Raw genomic sequence first — 14,903 nt, forward strand, 5'->3', positions numbered from 1 at the left:
TGTTCATTGGAAAAAAATAATTTGCAGAAAACATGCAATAGCATTTATAAAAAAGTCAATAGCATTTATAAAAAATTAAAAACCTGTAAAATGATTCTATATCTTAATTAGAGACATAATATGTATTGTAAAATTATAAATAAATACATTGGAATAATAAAGAGCAAGTTGAAGGTAGTAGTTTCCTCTGAGGAGCAGAAAAGGAAATAAAAGTGAGGGAGAGTCACAGAGCCGACTGTGCAGGTAAGATTTTTATTTCTTAAAGTGGTTAGAAGATACTCAACCTAATATATTGTAATAACTAATAATAATAGAAAAAGACTTGACTTAAAAAAAGGCTAATTCACTCTCTTATTCTTTTCCCACCTTGTTACATAATCTTCATAATAATCTAATTTAATAGCTGTGTAGTCAGTGCTTTGATATACTGTATATAATGATCATTTCCTTATTACTGGATCATATGATTAAGTAATCTTTTCAAAATTTACAGTGACTTTACTTAAAGTAGATATCCAGAAATAGAATTTCTCAGTCAAAGGGGTTACACATTTTAATTATTTTTAGTGCTCATTGCCTAATCACTTTTCCAAAGTGTTTTGCAAATTTGTATTCCCAAAATGAATGTATGATAATAACAATGTTACTTTACCTTTTCCAGTGCTGGAAAATAGATATTTAAAATATTTTTTAAAATTACTAATTTAATAATGAGTATTTTTAAAATTTGCTATTGAAATGAAATATTTATTCTTTTATTTTCTATTATGAATCATACTTGCTCTTTTGTGAGTTATCCATATTTGTCCTTTGGGAAGTAGTAATTAAAATGTTATTTGTAATGATCAAATATCACTATAGAGGGGCTTTGCAGTCTCTTCTCTTGTTCTGTATTTTAAAGGAAGAATTACACTGAATTAACAGAAATCACTTAAATTTAATTGACTGAAGAGAAGGACTTACTTTTATGGTAAAGAGACAGTATTTTATTAGTGATCTTCTTGCTTTCCACATTTTGCATTTATTCACATCACAACATAAATTGCTCGGGGTTTTTTTTTTTTTTTTTTAGTATTTTTAAATTCAGTAGCTGGTTTTAGAATTCAGTATTAGGACCTGGTGGTTTGTGAGGCATCATTGCATAATGGAAAGTATATCACATTTGCTCTGTGATTCTAACCTCTCAGTTTTTTCCTTCTATAATATGGACTTGTAAAAGTAATACGATAGTGTATAATAACATGTGATATTGACTCCCACCCCTGTTGCAGCGGTCCGTATGTAATACCTAATGTGGTTTCTGGCATGGTATAGGTATCCGAGGGATTGCTGCTGCCGTGATTAGAAAGGAAGGGTATATAATGAAGGGTTCTGAAATCCACCAGTCATAAACTCATTTGTGGTTGTCCAAAGTTCTACCATTAGAAGTTCCTTCCTTTGTCACAGGAGGCCATCCATTAGACAAGGTGATTCATTAAGAGAGTACTTCTCAAGTGTGCTCCTCAGGGCACAGACTCTGGGATATTAGTGTTGTGCTGTGGAGGAATGGGGCCTGGAGAGTCAGGGAAGGAATGCTTGGTCAGGTAAATTTGGGAAATTCTGTGCCAGAATTAACAGATCTAAACAGGTTTCTTTTCTGAAGCACTTCCCAAAGTCTTTACTATAGTAATATGCAGTTTATCAGGGCTTGTTTGTTTGCTTATTGATTTTTTTCTAAAACACTTGATAGTCCTTGTTTTCTGAAAACATGCCTGGGAACATGCTGCTTTAAGATAGCCATCATTTTATACTCTTGTTTCAGGTCCCCTCCTAGGTAATGGCTTGAGGGAAGCAGTAAGCATGTGTCAGTGTAGCTCCCAGGGCCTTGCAGGGACCGGCTGATGTAGAACAAGGCTACCTGGGACATTGGCTCATGCCCATCTGTTTTACACACAGTTCGTCCCCAGACCTCCGATTTAGCATGGCTCTGTGTGATCAGGAGAAAGCTTTCAGACAACAGAGAAAAGAGAACATAAAGGAAAACATGAAGAAACTCCTGGGTCCAAAGAAGAGTGAAGGCTTGTATTCAACACGTGATGTGAGTTGAAAATTTTTCAAATGTGATTGCAATTTAATAAGAATTTTGTTTGTGCTTTCTCCCAAATTTCACCCAAATATGGAAATATTGAGATTGAGCAATATTTCTTTTTTTTTTTTAAGATAAGGTAAGTGTTTCCTATATGGAAACTGGTTGAGGAAGATCATCACAAATGCTGCCCATATTTAGTAATATTTATCAGATATCGCTTTTAAAAGGAGCATAGGCATACTTATGCACAAACGTTCATTTCATTAGTAGGAGAAGTTTAGCTTCAGATATAAAAGGATCATTGAATTAATTTTACTATAGACTAAGATTCAACAGCTGTAGGAATTATCATTACTGAACAAGAAGAAAATGTTATAAATCTTGCTAATGATAACACAGTTAACGAAAATAGATAGATGTGGATAGGAGAGAGAAAAGGAAATGTTCCAAATTCTTAATATTTCACAGCAGGGTATTAAAAGGTATTATCCAAAATTGATCAAGTAGTTAAAAATAATGTTTTTCATAATCCTAATTATAGAGCGATCTTAAAACATTTCTGTGAACAAATATTGAAAGTACAATCCTTTAATTGTACTTCAACTTCTTTTACTTCCCTTCAATTCCAATAAAATAAAGGCATTTATTATCCAATAACTTGTATTGTATAATCCAGTTTTTGCCTGTCTATCCCTTCACCATTCTATCAATCATCTGTCTACCTACCTACTTATTTGTCCATCAGTCCATCCATCCATCCATCCATCCATCCGTTAGTCTATCTTTCTATCTGAAATCTACAAAAATAATTTGCTGCTATAGTTGCTAAGACCACATATTTGCATATTTGCAAGTTGCTAAGAGAGTAGATCCTAAAAGTCCTTATCACAAGAAAAAAAAATTGTGTATGGAGAGATAGATGTTAACTAGACTTATTGTGATGATCATTTCACAATATATACAAATATCAAATATTACATTGTACATTTGAAACTAATATAATGTTATATGTCAATTATACTTCAATTTAAAAAATTAAAAAAATAAATTACAATGTTACTCATCAAATGATAATAATGAAATTTCTTCTTAGTGATATATCAGGTAACTTTTTACTTATTTCTTTGAGATTTTTGTTTAACTGAATGTTTTAAATGAACATTATATTTCGAAAGATAATATTTTTATTAAATGCATAAGTAAATATATATATGTATACACTCCCATACATGCACACACAGACCAGGGATTCAAGATTATTGTAAATTAAGGGCGAAATGAGACATCAATTCTGAGTAAGGGAGCCAGCAGGGCACCCCTGCCCCACATGTGATTGCAGATTTCCAAATGTGTTTCTAGGTGGGGGGAGGGTAGAAAGCCAGTCTACTGCAGTTGGAGGGGCTTTTGTTATTATGGAAGCAGACTTGAAGACAAAATGTTGCTTATGGGGAATTTTTGCTAAAAGGAAGGGGGAAAAGTGAACCCTCCATTGAAGTTTGTATTAAAAAAAGAGAGACTTCTCTTCAGGTCTCCATCCTGCTTGTCACTCTACAGATCCCTGCTATCACTCATGGTTGATTATGGTCTCAGGTTAATTAGTCCTTGAAGGCACTTCCTTCTCTGCATATTGCTCAGAAGTTCCTAGCTTCCTGGGCAGATTTTTTTGTTTCTGTTTCTGGTTTTTTTTTTCTTTATCTATAGTAAACCTTTCAGCCTCAGTTCTACAGTTTTCTTTTTGTCCCTGTACTTGTTTGGTATTGTTTTACGCTTGGGGCGGAGAAATAATATTTCAAGTTCTTTTCCTTTGTGTCATTTGCCATTTGTTAAGACACTGCTAGGAACTGGAGATGAACAAAGCTGAAATGGTTGATGCTGAGCAGTCACTTTCCGTGTTGCCTTTAAAGCCTAGTTGTAGAGAAAGACATTTAAGCAGATAGAACAGTGATGTGTTAAGTCTTTAAAAAAGAGATGTGAATGGAAGTACACACTCTCTCTGTAGTAGAGGTGATGCTGGTGGGGTTCAGGACACACCACCCCAAGATATGGCACCTTGGCATACGGAATATTTTAAGCTGAAGATGTTTGAGCAAACAGCAGAAGCAGGAAAGTCTCTCTGAATTTCCCTCACCTTTTCTGTGAGGGAGGTCCTAAGACCCGCACGTGTGAGGCGCCCTCCCTGCTCCTGGAGGACAGGAGCATCCTGATCTTCAAAACACATCCGAACAAACAGGCCTTGCTGAGTTTCCTCCACTTTACTATGCTGAGCTCTCACTCTCTGACCTATATTTCTACACGACTGCCCACTCTTCATCAAGCCTAGCATACAAAGATTCAGGTCTCCCTGTTCCTTCAGATCTTCATTTCCTTATGAAGGCTCCGTGTTAGGTAAAACTTAAATAAATTCGTATGCTGTTCTGTTAATCTCTCTGTCACTTTAATTTTCAGACCTAGCCAGGAACTTTAAGAAGGTTCACAAAGAAGGATTTCCTCCCTACAATGGAAAGTCCTTTTAGAGGGGAAGACCATTGGGCAGGCCTTGAGGAATGAGCTTGCTAGAAGAAAAAGCAGGAAATGGAAACCTCTGTAAATTCCTGGCCCTCAGCTTCATCTGGGAGACCCTGTCTTGCAGTCTCAGTGTCTCCCTGATTTGTGGCTCTCCAGTTATTTGTAACAATTACTTCCTTCACTCCCGGTAATCCACCTTCTGCTCCCCTTACAAACAACAGACTTGCCTCCTAATCAAAAAGAAAATAAGAATCGTTGGATGACAAATCCTTCATTCCCTGCAGTGGCACTGACGTACTCCATAAGTGATGCTTATCTTTGCCACTCCCCTCTGAGTTCAATGGAGGGAACAGCCCTTTCCTTTCACATGCAGATCAACATCAGATAAGGTTCCCAACTGGGAACCCAACTCTATCAATTGTCCAGTACCCCCAGGGCTCCTCCCCACATTTATTTCTGCTTCCATTTCTGTATGAATTTTTCCTGTAAAAATATAAATATGTTCTAAACTCAGATACAAAGAGGAAAAAAGCAACAGAAAACATCCCGTGGAAGGTACGTTCTCTTCTCCCTTGTGCTCTACTTCTCTCCTTATCTTCACAGAGGAACCTCTCCAAAATTTTCTGCACAATCTCCTATCTCATTCTACTTCGTCACCTTCCTCAGGCTTCTCCCCTCATCATTCTACTGCTGCTGCTCTGCTAGTCACCAGGACTAACTAATAAACGCGAAGGATCTTCTGGCCCTGTCTTACCTGACCCTGCAGCTGCAAATGACAAACGTCTCCCTACTTTCAGAAATATTCCCTACCCTTCACTTACTACCTTCTCTTTGGTTTTATCATGCCTCCGTGGTTCCCTTTACCAGACCTTTGTCCTCGGTGCATTATTTAAATATAAGAGTTCTTCAAAACTCAGCCTTGGGCCCTGTTTCTCCTCATTCTGCCCTCTTCTTAAGAATTTTCTCGGGGCCGGCTCCGTGGCTGAGTGGTTAAGTTTGCGCGCTCCGCTGCAGCGGCCCAGGGTTCGGATCCTGGGCATGGACATGGCACCGCTCGTCAGGCCACATTGAGGTGGCGTCCCATATCCCACAACTAGAGGGACCTGCGATTAAGATATGCAACTGTGCGGGTCGGGGGCGGGGGGCGCGGTAAAGTAGTAAGATTGGCAACAGTTGTTAGCCCAGGTGCCAATCTTTAAAAAAAAAAAAAAAAAGAATTTTCTCTCCCTTTCATGATGTCACCCAACACTGTGTGCTAATAACTTTCACATGAACATCAACGATCTAGAATCTGTCTTCTGAGCTTCAGATCTGAATATCTTTGTACCTACTTCATTTCTTCTCAGACTTCATGGCTCAAACTCAGCATGTCTAACTCTGAACAGAAAATCTGATTCTATCAACCCCAAGCTTAAAATTCTTCTACTGCTCTTAGGATGTTGGACCCACAGCTTCTCTCCAACTTCATTTCGTGCACTTCATCCCAAATTTACCAGCCCCCCACAACCAAATAAGTACTTCTTGGTTCCATGTCTCCACAGAACCCTTTCCCAACTGGCGCTCCTGTGTGCATTGTTTCCTCTCACTGCAGTATGCTTCCTGTGTCCCACTCCTCTCTCGCCCCACTCCCCTTTTGGTTCACTAACACCCGCCCATCCTTTAATCAGTGCCTGTGCCTCTTCTTCTGGCACAGACTCTCCCTGTCACCAACTCCTCCCTCCCTCCCCCAAGTTAGATCTCTCAGTTATATTCTCTTATGGTACAAATATGCTCATCATCTTCTCAGCATTTACCACAATTGTACTTAAAAAATCCTTGTAAAAATATTCATCGAATGTCTTTTTTCTCCACAAGAATGTAAGTTTCACAAGGAGCAGGGCCGTGTTTGTGTTCTTCACCTTTATATTCCCAGCAGCTAGCATAGCTTCTAGCACATGGCAGATTCTCAGTAAGTCTTCAGGGCACAGACTTAGGCAGCGGCCTGGCATTGCATCCAGGGGATGAATTAGCTAGAGAGAGAGATCTGGGGCTCAAAACTGAGGAACACCAGTGTCAGGTTGTTAGGGAGGAGACAAAGCCTGAGGAGAAGGTTTGGGTGAAAAGATCCCAGTTTGAATTGTTCAATTAGAAACGTACATAGAGGGGCCAGCCCTGTGGCCGAGTGGTTAAGTTCGCGCGCTTCTCTGTGGTGGCCCAGGGTTTCGCCAGTTCGGATCCTGGGCACAGACATGGCACCGCTCATCAGGCCATGCTGAGGTGGCATCCCACACAGTACAGACTGAAGGACCCACAACTAAAGTATACAGCTATGTACTGGGGGGATTTGGGGAGAAGAAGAAGAAAGAAGGAAAAAAAAGGAAGATAGGCAGCAGTTGTTAGCTCAGGTGCCAATCTTTAAAAAAAAAAAGAAAGAAAGAAACGTACGTGAGAAATATTGGTGGAGATGGCCAGTTGGCCTTTGTTCTTAAGTTTTCCTTTTCAAAAGGAAAGTTTCTACCGCACCCACTAGGCAGGCACCCTCCCTTTTGTGGAAAGGAGTCTTCTGGGAAAATGAAACTTGGCCTAATGTTCATACAAATGGACTTGTCTGCAACAGATGGAGAATGAGGTAATTATGCTTTTCAGTGGGATCTTCAGAAATATTAAATTCATGGTTTTGGAAGTCATTCCTAGAATTAAAGTTTTGGTTTTGGTCTAGACTTTTCTCTCTTGGCAGAAATAATCGTTTTAGCTGTTTACAGCGCCACCCATTCCCATAACACAGGTACCATTTTCCCACTTTTCTGTTCCTCTTTGGCCAGGGGTCCCTTAAGCTCCCACTTCCCTTGCTCCCTGCCAAGACCTTCACTTTCTGTTTGGGCTTAAGGTATGGAAGAGAGGACTGTTGCGGCAGCTTGTCAGAGAGAGAACAGTCCTGCTCCGTGCTCAGTACAGAGCTTGTGCCTGTCTTGTTCCCAGTTTTCAACAAACAGATAGCATCCAGTTTAAGACCTCAATGTCAGTTTAAGATGTGGAATGAATTTTGGCACATTGCTTCACGTCTGTGCTTCACTCATAAAGTGAAGACAGTGTCTCTCATTGATGTAAAAGGATGAGTACTAATCCTTGTAAAGCATCTAGCACAATGCGTAAGGCACATAATAGTTACTCAATAAAAATAGTAGATATTATACATGTTTGTGGGTGTTGCTGTTCTGTTGCATAACCTTGAGGGCAATAATTATCAAATTTAAGGAAAACTTAGCTTTCCTGTCTGGATAATGAATTAGTCAAATAGTTAAACTTTTTGATAACCCAAGAGTTTATTCTCTTAAGTACTAAGACTTTTTAAAAAATTATTCTCAGTAATAGCAGTTTTGAAAATTGATTGATTTTAATCATTGGGATGAAAGTCTTTCCTTGCCCAGATTGAACTGATTTGAGTTTCTCATGTCTGCTTCCTTTGCAATCAACTGCCATTTCTCCATGCTCTGTATGTTCCCTTGAAGTAATTTCTTCAGATCACCTGGTTCTCTTTAAGTTTATTGTTCTGGAATTCAAATTTGATAAGCAAGCTTGTGTTGTTAGAACACTGTTTCTGATTAGTGGAATTTCTCCATGAATAAGGGGCTGAGATCTTTCCTATGAGTAAGATCTGTAAGACTTTGTACATGGGGATTATTGACATATTTGGATTGTTCAGAGGCCATTCTTTTGAATTTTCTTTTTCCAAAATAGCTTTTGGTCAGATGAAGTTTCCAGATTACAGTCTCTTATGCGAAGTGACATGCTACTTCACAGTTTTTATGTCCCCTCGTAACTGACCACAGCAGAGCCAAGCTGGTTGGGGGACTAAAATCTGGAATTAGAATAGTGGGGAAATGAGAGACATTTCTCCAAGAGGCAGTCTATGCTCTGAATCAACATCCAATATTGGTGCTGTTTCTCCCCAGGATTCATGGGTCCAGGGATCAAGGAGTGGAAGTAGGAGTGGCAGCACTTACTATTACACCTAGTGACCCACTACCAAAATGTTTATTTCTTGTCTGCGTGACCTTATACTCTACTGGTTTAGAGGTCTTAGTCCCAAAAGGAGGAAGTTAAGACTCTGCCTGGCCACATTGGGCTTCTCATGCCTCTGACTCAATAGGCAAAGGAGGGAGCTACTATGCTGGTGGGGTGATTGATCATGACTATCAAAGGGAAATTGGACTGCTACTCCACGATGGAGGTATGTCTGGAATACAAGAGATCTCCTAGGGTGTCTCTTCGTATTACCATGCCCTGTGAGTAAAGTCAATGGAAATCTACAAGAACCCAATCCAGGCGGACTACTAAGGGCCCAGACCCTTCAGCAATGAAGCTCGGGCCGCCCACCAGGAAAAGAACCATGACCAGCTGAGGTGCTTGTTGAGGGCGAAGGAACACAGATTGGATAGTAGAAGAAGATGTTTATAAATGCGAGCTATGACCAGGTGACCAGTTACAGAAATGAGAACTGTCGTTGTCGTGAGTATTTCTGCCTTAGTTTGTCATGAATGTTTGTGTGTGTCTATGTGTGTAGACATGCACAGAAACACAAAAACAGATTCATATTTAAGTTACGAGATACTGAGGAGAAGAATAAACATCATCCAAGGACTTTGCTTCTTCTTGGAAAAGCATTAGTGCATTTCCAGGTGTACACAGGATGGTCATATCATGTTAGCCAGAAGAATGACCTTGTTATTGTCTGTAGTTGGAGAGTAAATATGATTTAAAGGGGAGTATGTGGGTACCAAGTTGAGAAGGGATGGACTTGTGATGGTTAAATTTATGTGTCAACTTGGAGGATGTTTTTTGATGAGATTAATATTTAAATCTTTAAATTAAATAAATAAATATTAAAAAGTGAAATGTGAGTAAGCGGATAGCTGTCCATAATGTGGGTGGGCTTCGTCCAATCACTTGAAGGCCCGAAGAGAACAAAAAGACCAATCTTCCCAAGCAAGAGAGAATTCTCCAGCAAATTGCCTTTGGACTTCAACTGCACCATCAGCTCTCCTGGGGCTCTGCCTGCCTGGCCGTACTGCAGATTGATTGATTGATTGATTGATTGATTGATTGATTTTTATTTATTTATTTATTTTTTGAGGAAGATTAGCCCTGAGCTAACATCTGCTGCCAATCCTCCTTTTTTTGCTGAGGAAGTCTGGCCCTGAGCTAACATCCATGTCCATGTTCCTCTACTTTATGTGTGGGATGCCTGCCACAGCATGGATTGACAAACTGTGCATAGGTCCACACCTGGGATCTGAACTAATGAATCCCAGGCTGCCAAAGCAGAATGTGCGAACTTAACTGCTGTGCCACTGGGCCAGCCTCCATACTGCAGATTTAGACTTGCCATTCTTCATAATCACATAAGCCAATTCCTTATAAGTCTCTTTCCATATATATTAATATTCTATTATAATCTCCTCATAGTTTAATATCCCAATAGAATATATATATTCTATGTATATATATATATATATATATATATCTCCTATTGGTTCTGTTTCTCTGGAGAACCTTGACTAATGCCGGAGCCAAGAAGGCAAAAGTCTTTATATAAATCTTGGACCTTAAAATGTATAAAAATGTAAAAATATCCTCGAGCTCCTCAGAATTCTCTTTTGCAATGGAGGAAATTAATAATATCCGCAAGCCCATATATCAAGATAATTTAATAAAAAACACATGGTTTTTGGTAAATGAAAATTCATTTCCTGTAATCACATGCGAGAAGTATGAGAAATATTCATTGATATCATTTATACACAAATACTGTGCTATTAGGTCTAAATAGAACCTAAAAACCATAAGCAACATTTTTTTGTTGATTCTTTTAGATTTAGAGCCAGGACTAACAGCTGCACCTTATAACTCCCCAGTTATTTCTTTGAAAGTTGTTTCAGACTGACGAAAACTATTAAGACATCCAAATTTAGTCCTCATTTATTGCGTAAAATTGTGCTGATGTTATCTGTTGTGACAAGTGGATCGTAAATATAATTTAGCTAAATATCAAGTGGTTTCTCTCTGTAAAGATTACTCTTTTCTTTCTGAACAATGAGAAAAGGAAGAGCATGAATTATAGTGTCAGTGACACTATATCTAATTTCTCTTCCTTTTTTTATAGTTAATAAAAATGCATCATTTTAGAGAGTTATAATTCATATTCTATGTGTGTTATAGAATCTAGAATGTTACTAGTAGCAAAATCTTCAAGTTCATTAATTCTACTCAATATTTTTATGCCATAAGTAAACTGAGTCCAAAGAAGATTTTCTTTGCCTCAGGTTACAAAGTTAGTTGTAGAGAAAGCTTTCCGAGACAGAGTAGTGCATAGTGAATTAAGAGTTTTGGAGTTCAGGGGCCAGCCCCATGTAGTGGTGGTTAAGTTCTCTCCTTCAGTGGCCCATGTTTGCAGGTTCAGGTCCCTGGCATGGACCTACCCCACTTGTCAGCCATGCCCTGGTGGTGACCCACATATAAAGTGGTGGAAGATTGGCACAGATGTTAGTTCAGGGCTAATCTTCCTCAACAACAACAAAAAAGGCTTAGAACCAAACATCCATTGTGGGGACTGTAATACCAGCAAACAAAATACATCACAGTAAAAATACTACTTAAAAAGAAAAAAGAGTTTTAGAGTCCGACAGACTGAGCTTTGAATCCACATGACACCAGTTTCTAGTTTTGTGGAAATAGAAAAATTATCTTCTTTGTGCTTCAATTAATTTATCTTTAAAATAGAGGTAATAATATATAATATAATGGTAATATATCTCCTAGAGTTGTGAAAATTAAATCATATGATGCATAAAATGAGATAAATTTATGTGCAATAGATGAAGGTGATAATTATAATCTGCACAGTCATTCAATCATTTGATTATTCAGTTTTTATGTAGAAATAGCTGACATTTTCTTTCACCTGATAGCAAGCCAAAAATCTGACTTAAAAATCTTACCTGGGGGCTGGCCCCGTGGCCAAGTGGTTAAGTTCATGCGCTCCGCTGCAGCAGCCCAGGGTTTCACTGGTTTGGATCCTGGGCGCAGACATGGCACTGCTCACCAGGCCACAGTGAGGCGGCATCCCACATGCCACAACTAGAAGGACCCACAACTAAAATATGCAACTACGTACTGGGAGGATTTGGGGAGACAAAGCAAAAAAAAAAAAAAAAAAAAAAAATCTTACCTGAAAACCCTCTTCAAGAATTACTGCAAAGCAATAAGGAAAACAATGGGTTATATAATGTATAAATTCCAGTTTAATAAATGGCTGTTTCCAGAAAATTCCTAACAACATAAAATAAACATCCATAAGTATGTGTTGGGCTACTGGCGTATGACATGGAGAAGGACATCTGGGAAGTTGTTAGAGGATTTAAGAAGATCTAATCTGCATTTTTCCAACTACTCTTATTAAATCTCCCTCTGAACAACAGTGCAGGTTGTGTGTTGAAATGAACAGTGTAATCTGTTGCTAAGAAATTTCTTACTCTACCTGATTTGCATTGGGTTTAATATTATTTTTAATAATACAATGTTACAAGTAACCAAATCAACAGGCTTAGATACCCCTAAATGATTTTTGAATATAAACAATCTTCCTCCTCCTATATCAACCCTAATATTTTTTTTTCCCCTCAAAGCCCTTCATAATTTTATTTTTCCCTCCTCCCTAGTGTACTCCTGCTACAATAAGAAGACTGGTCTTTAGGTCTCTAAATCACATCCCCTTCCCTGCTTATGCCCCTCTTGGCCTGAGCTTAGGCCCAGTGTTTGGCACATAGCAACAATAAACGTTTGCTGTTATTATTATTACATTGCCTTTAAACTCCACCCTTCTTTCAAGGCCTAATTCCAATCCCTCCTCTATGTTCTAACTTCTTATCTGCCTTCCTTACAACTGCTCGTGCAACTAATACTATATTATACGCTACTCACCCACTTTAGTGTCCTGTCTTAGCATTTTTTCCCCCTCCAGACAAGTTTTTAAGAACTTATATATTTTACTTTATATACAGTTTTAAAATCTGCGTTTGAGAGCATTCTGTTCATATAAATATACCCAGGTTCAAAGCCATTTAAATTGCTCCGTTGTACTGAACTGGTAGAGTGTGTTCATGAATGAAGTCTCCAATTCATCTAATTTGATGCCTAGGGTCTTTCAATTTGTGGCTACTCAGCATTAGAGAGCCCTGGGCTAGGAAATTAATCCTAGGTGTCCTGCTATGCATTGTCCTAAGACCTAACCAAGAAGACCTAACCTCTACGGACTTCCTTTTCCACACGTAAGAGAACTCCTTCAGTCTTTTTGGTCCTTGTAGTTCTAATAATGATTCCATGAATATATGTGTTTATCATATTGGTGAGTGGACCCCCAAGGGTCAGGATCCAAGTGCTTGGAACAGAGCGCGTTCGTGTCATGTGCTCTGCATTTCTGAGATGGAGAGCAGTAGTCCCCCTCAGCCTGGCTCTGTGCCCTGGGATCCTTCTCCTGGGTAATGACAGCATCATCATGAGCAAAGCCAGAAACCCTAACAGTCTGACCATACTCCTTCCCCCTTACTCCTAACATCGGCTCTGACACCAAATGTTAAAGATTCTGCTTGTAAATGTACCTTGATTCTCTTTCTCTCCTCGTAAGCTTAGCTTTAGGGGTGGAAGGGAGGAGAGGTCATCGTATGCCATTCACGACTCAGGAGAAAGAAAAGCTGACTATTAGAGATAAGAGAGAACTGTCCAAAGTGCTTGACCTCTACGCACATGCACTCCGTGATTCATAGGTTTATTCTGCAAATTAGATTGTCACTAATATAGAAAATAAAATCTGATAGCAGTCTGACTATTTTAGTATAACTCAAGTCTGCTACTCCAGTCACAGCATCCCCACCCAGTTCGGGTTCCGCTCTTCTACCCATGTGAATTTCTTTGTTCGCTTCATCTCTCTGGATTGCTTCATGATCTAATATCTTTTGCTGCATGAATTGCTCAGTGTTCCATCTGAAACTTCTTCCTTGATAATTGTTATTATCGGAAAACAATATCAAACAAAATACACTCCTTCTCCCCAGCAATCTGACTGTACCTCCACATCAGCTTCTGTCTGTCCAGAGGATATTTCCATCCATCTGCTCCCTCTCTCCTCTTCCCTCCCTTGTCGGCCCCAACTGCCTGTCCTCATCAGGCTCAGATTTTCCTGGAAGAGGTTGAATTGCACTCCCACACCCCTGATATCCTAGGGCAGCGGTTTTTAAACTTTTTGGTCTCAGAAATAGTTTATATTCTTAAAACATATCGAAACTTCTAAGAGATTTTGTTTATATAGATTATATCTATGAATATTTACCATATTAAAAACTAAAGCTGAGAAAATTTATTTTAAAGTCCATTTCATATTAACGTAAGTAGCATATTTTATGAAAACAACTATGTTTTCCAAAACAAAAAAAAAGTGAGAAGAGCAGCATTATTTTACATCTTTACAAGTATCTTTATTGTTTGACTTAACAGAAGACAGCAGAGTCTCATATCTGCTCTTGAATTCAGTCTGTTGCTATATCACACATCATGTGGTCTCTGGAAAACTCCACTGTACACTCATGAGAGAATGAGAATGATAAAAAGCAAATAACATCTTAGTGTTATTACAGAAACAATTTCGATCTTGTGGACACCTGGAAAGCAGTGCACACTTTGCGAACTGCTGCCCTGGGGCCTGGAGAAACAACCAGCTCTCTTAGGCAGTGATGGTCTGGGACCACAAGGAAAATGACCATCTCTCCCTCTCCAAACAAACACTCTTGTGTTTTAGTGCTGTTACAGACAGCCTGTGCTTCTCTGTTTCCCTGTGAAAACTCTTCATTGGTTCATGCTGCTTCCGTTTCCACAGAGCCTCCTTCCCTGCCCTGGTCCCTACCTAATGAGTAACTGTGCATTTTTAAAGTCAAGCTCAGATTTCTTCTTTGTCTGTGAAGCTTTCTCCACTGCTCCAGTTCCTCTGATTGGAACTGACCACGCCTTCTGGACCTCATGTACTCCCAGCCTGTAGCACTTTCTTTTAGTGAGGCATACTAGCATGCTAGCATGAGCCGGGAGCCTGGGGTTTTGACTCCCGACTCTGCTTCTTGTTGGTTGCATGATCTTGAATAAGTTCTCAAGGTCCTGGTTCCAAGTACTTTAGTTTTTTCCCCTGTAAAATGGAAATCTCCTAGGGATTTTGTGAAGATTAAATGAGACAATTTCTGCCGAACGCTAAGAACAGTTCCAGCTAGATAATGAGGTCAACGAATTCCATATAGCCCTATTTTTAATG

The 14,903-nt window shown here is 39.0% G+C and overlaps 1 protein-coding gene across 8 annotated transcripts in view; it reads left to right on the plus strand.

The window, feature by feature from the left end:
• PLA2G4A (phospholipase A2 group IVA) overlaps positions 1 to 14,903 on the plus strand; it is a 149,861-nt gene that overhangs the window by 86,342 nt on the left and 48,616 nt on the right. For all 8 annotated transcript variants that reach the window (XM_070591572.1, XM_008533970.2, XM_070591573.1 and 5 more), the window contains one exon: positions 1,936 to 2,077. In XM_070591572.1, coding sequence (XP_070447673.1) covers positions 1,936 to 2,077 — 142 coding nt within the window. The remainder of the gene's footprint in view (positions 1 to 1,935; positions 2,078 to 14,903) is intronic.

Source organism: Equus przewalskii, chromosome 23, assembly GCF_037783145.1.
Source record: "Equus przewalskii isolate Varuska chromosome 23, EquPr2, whole genome shotgun sequence".
NCBI classification, from domain to species: Eukaryota; Metazoa; Chordata; class Mammalia; order Perissodactyla; family Equidae; genus Equus; species Equus przewalskii.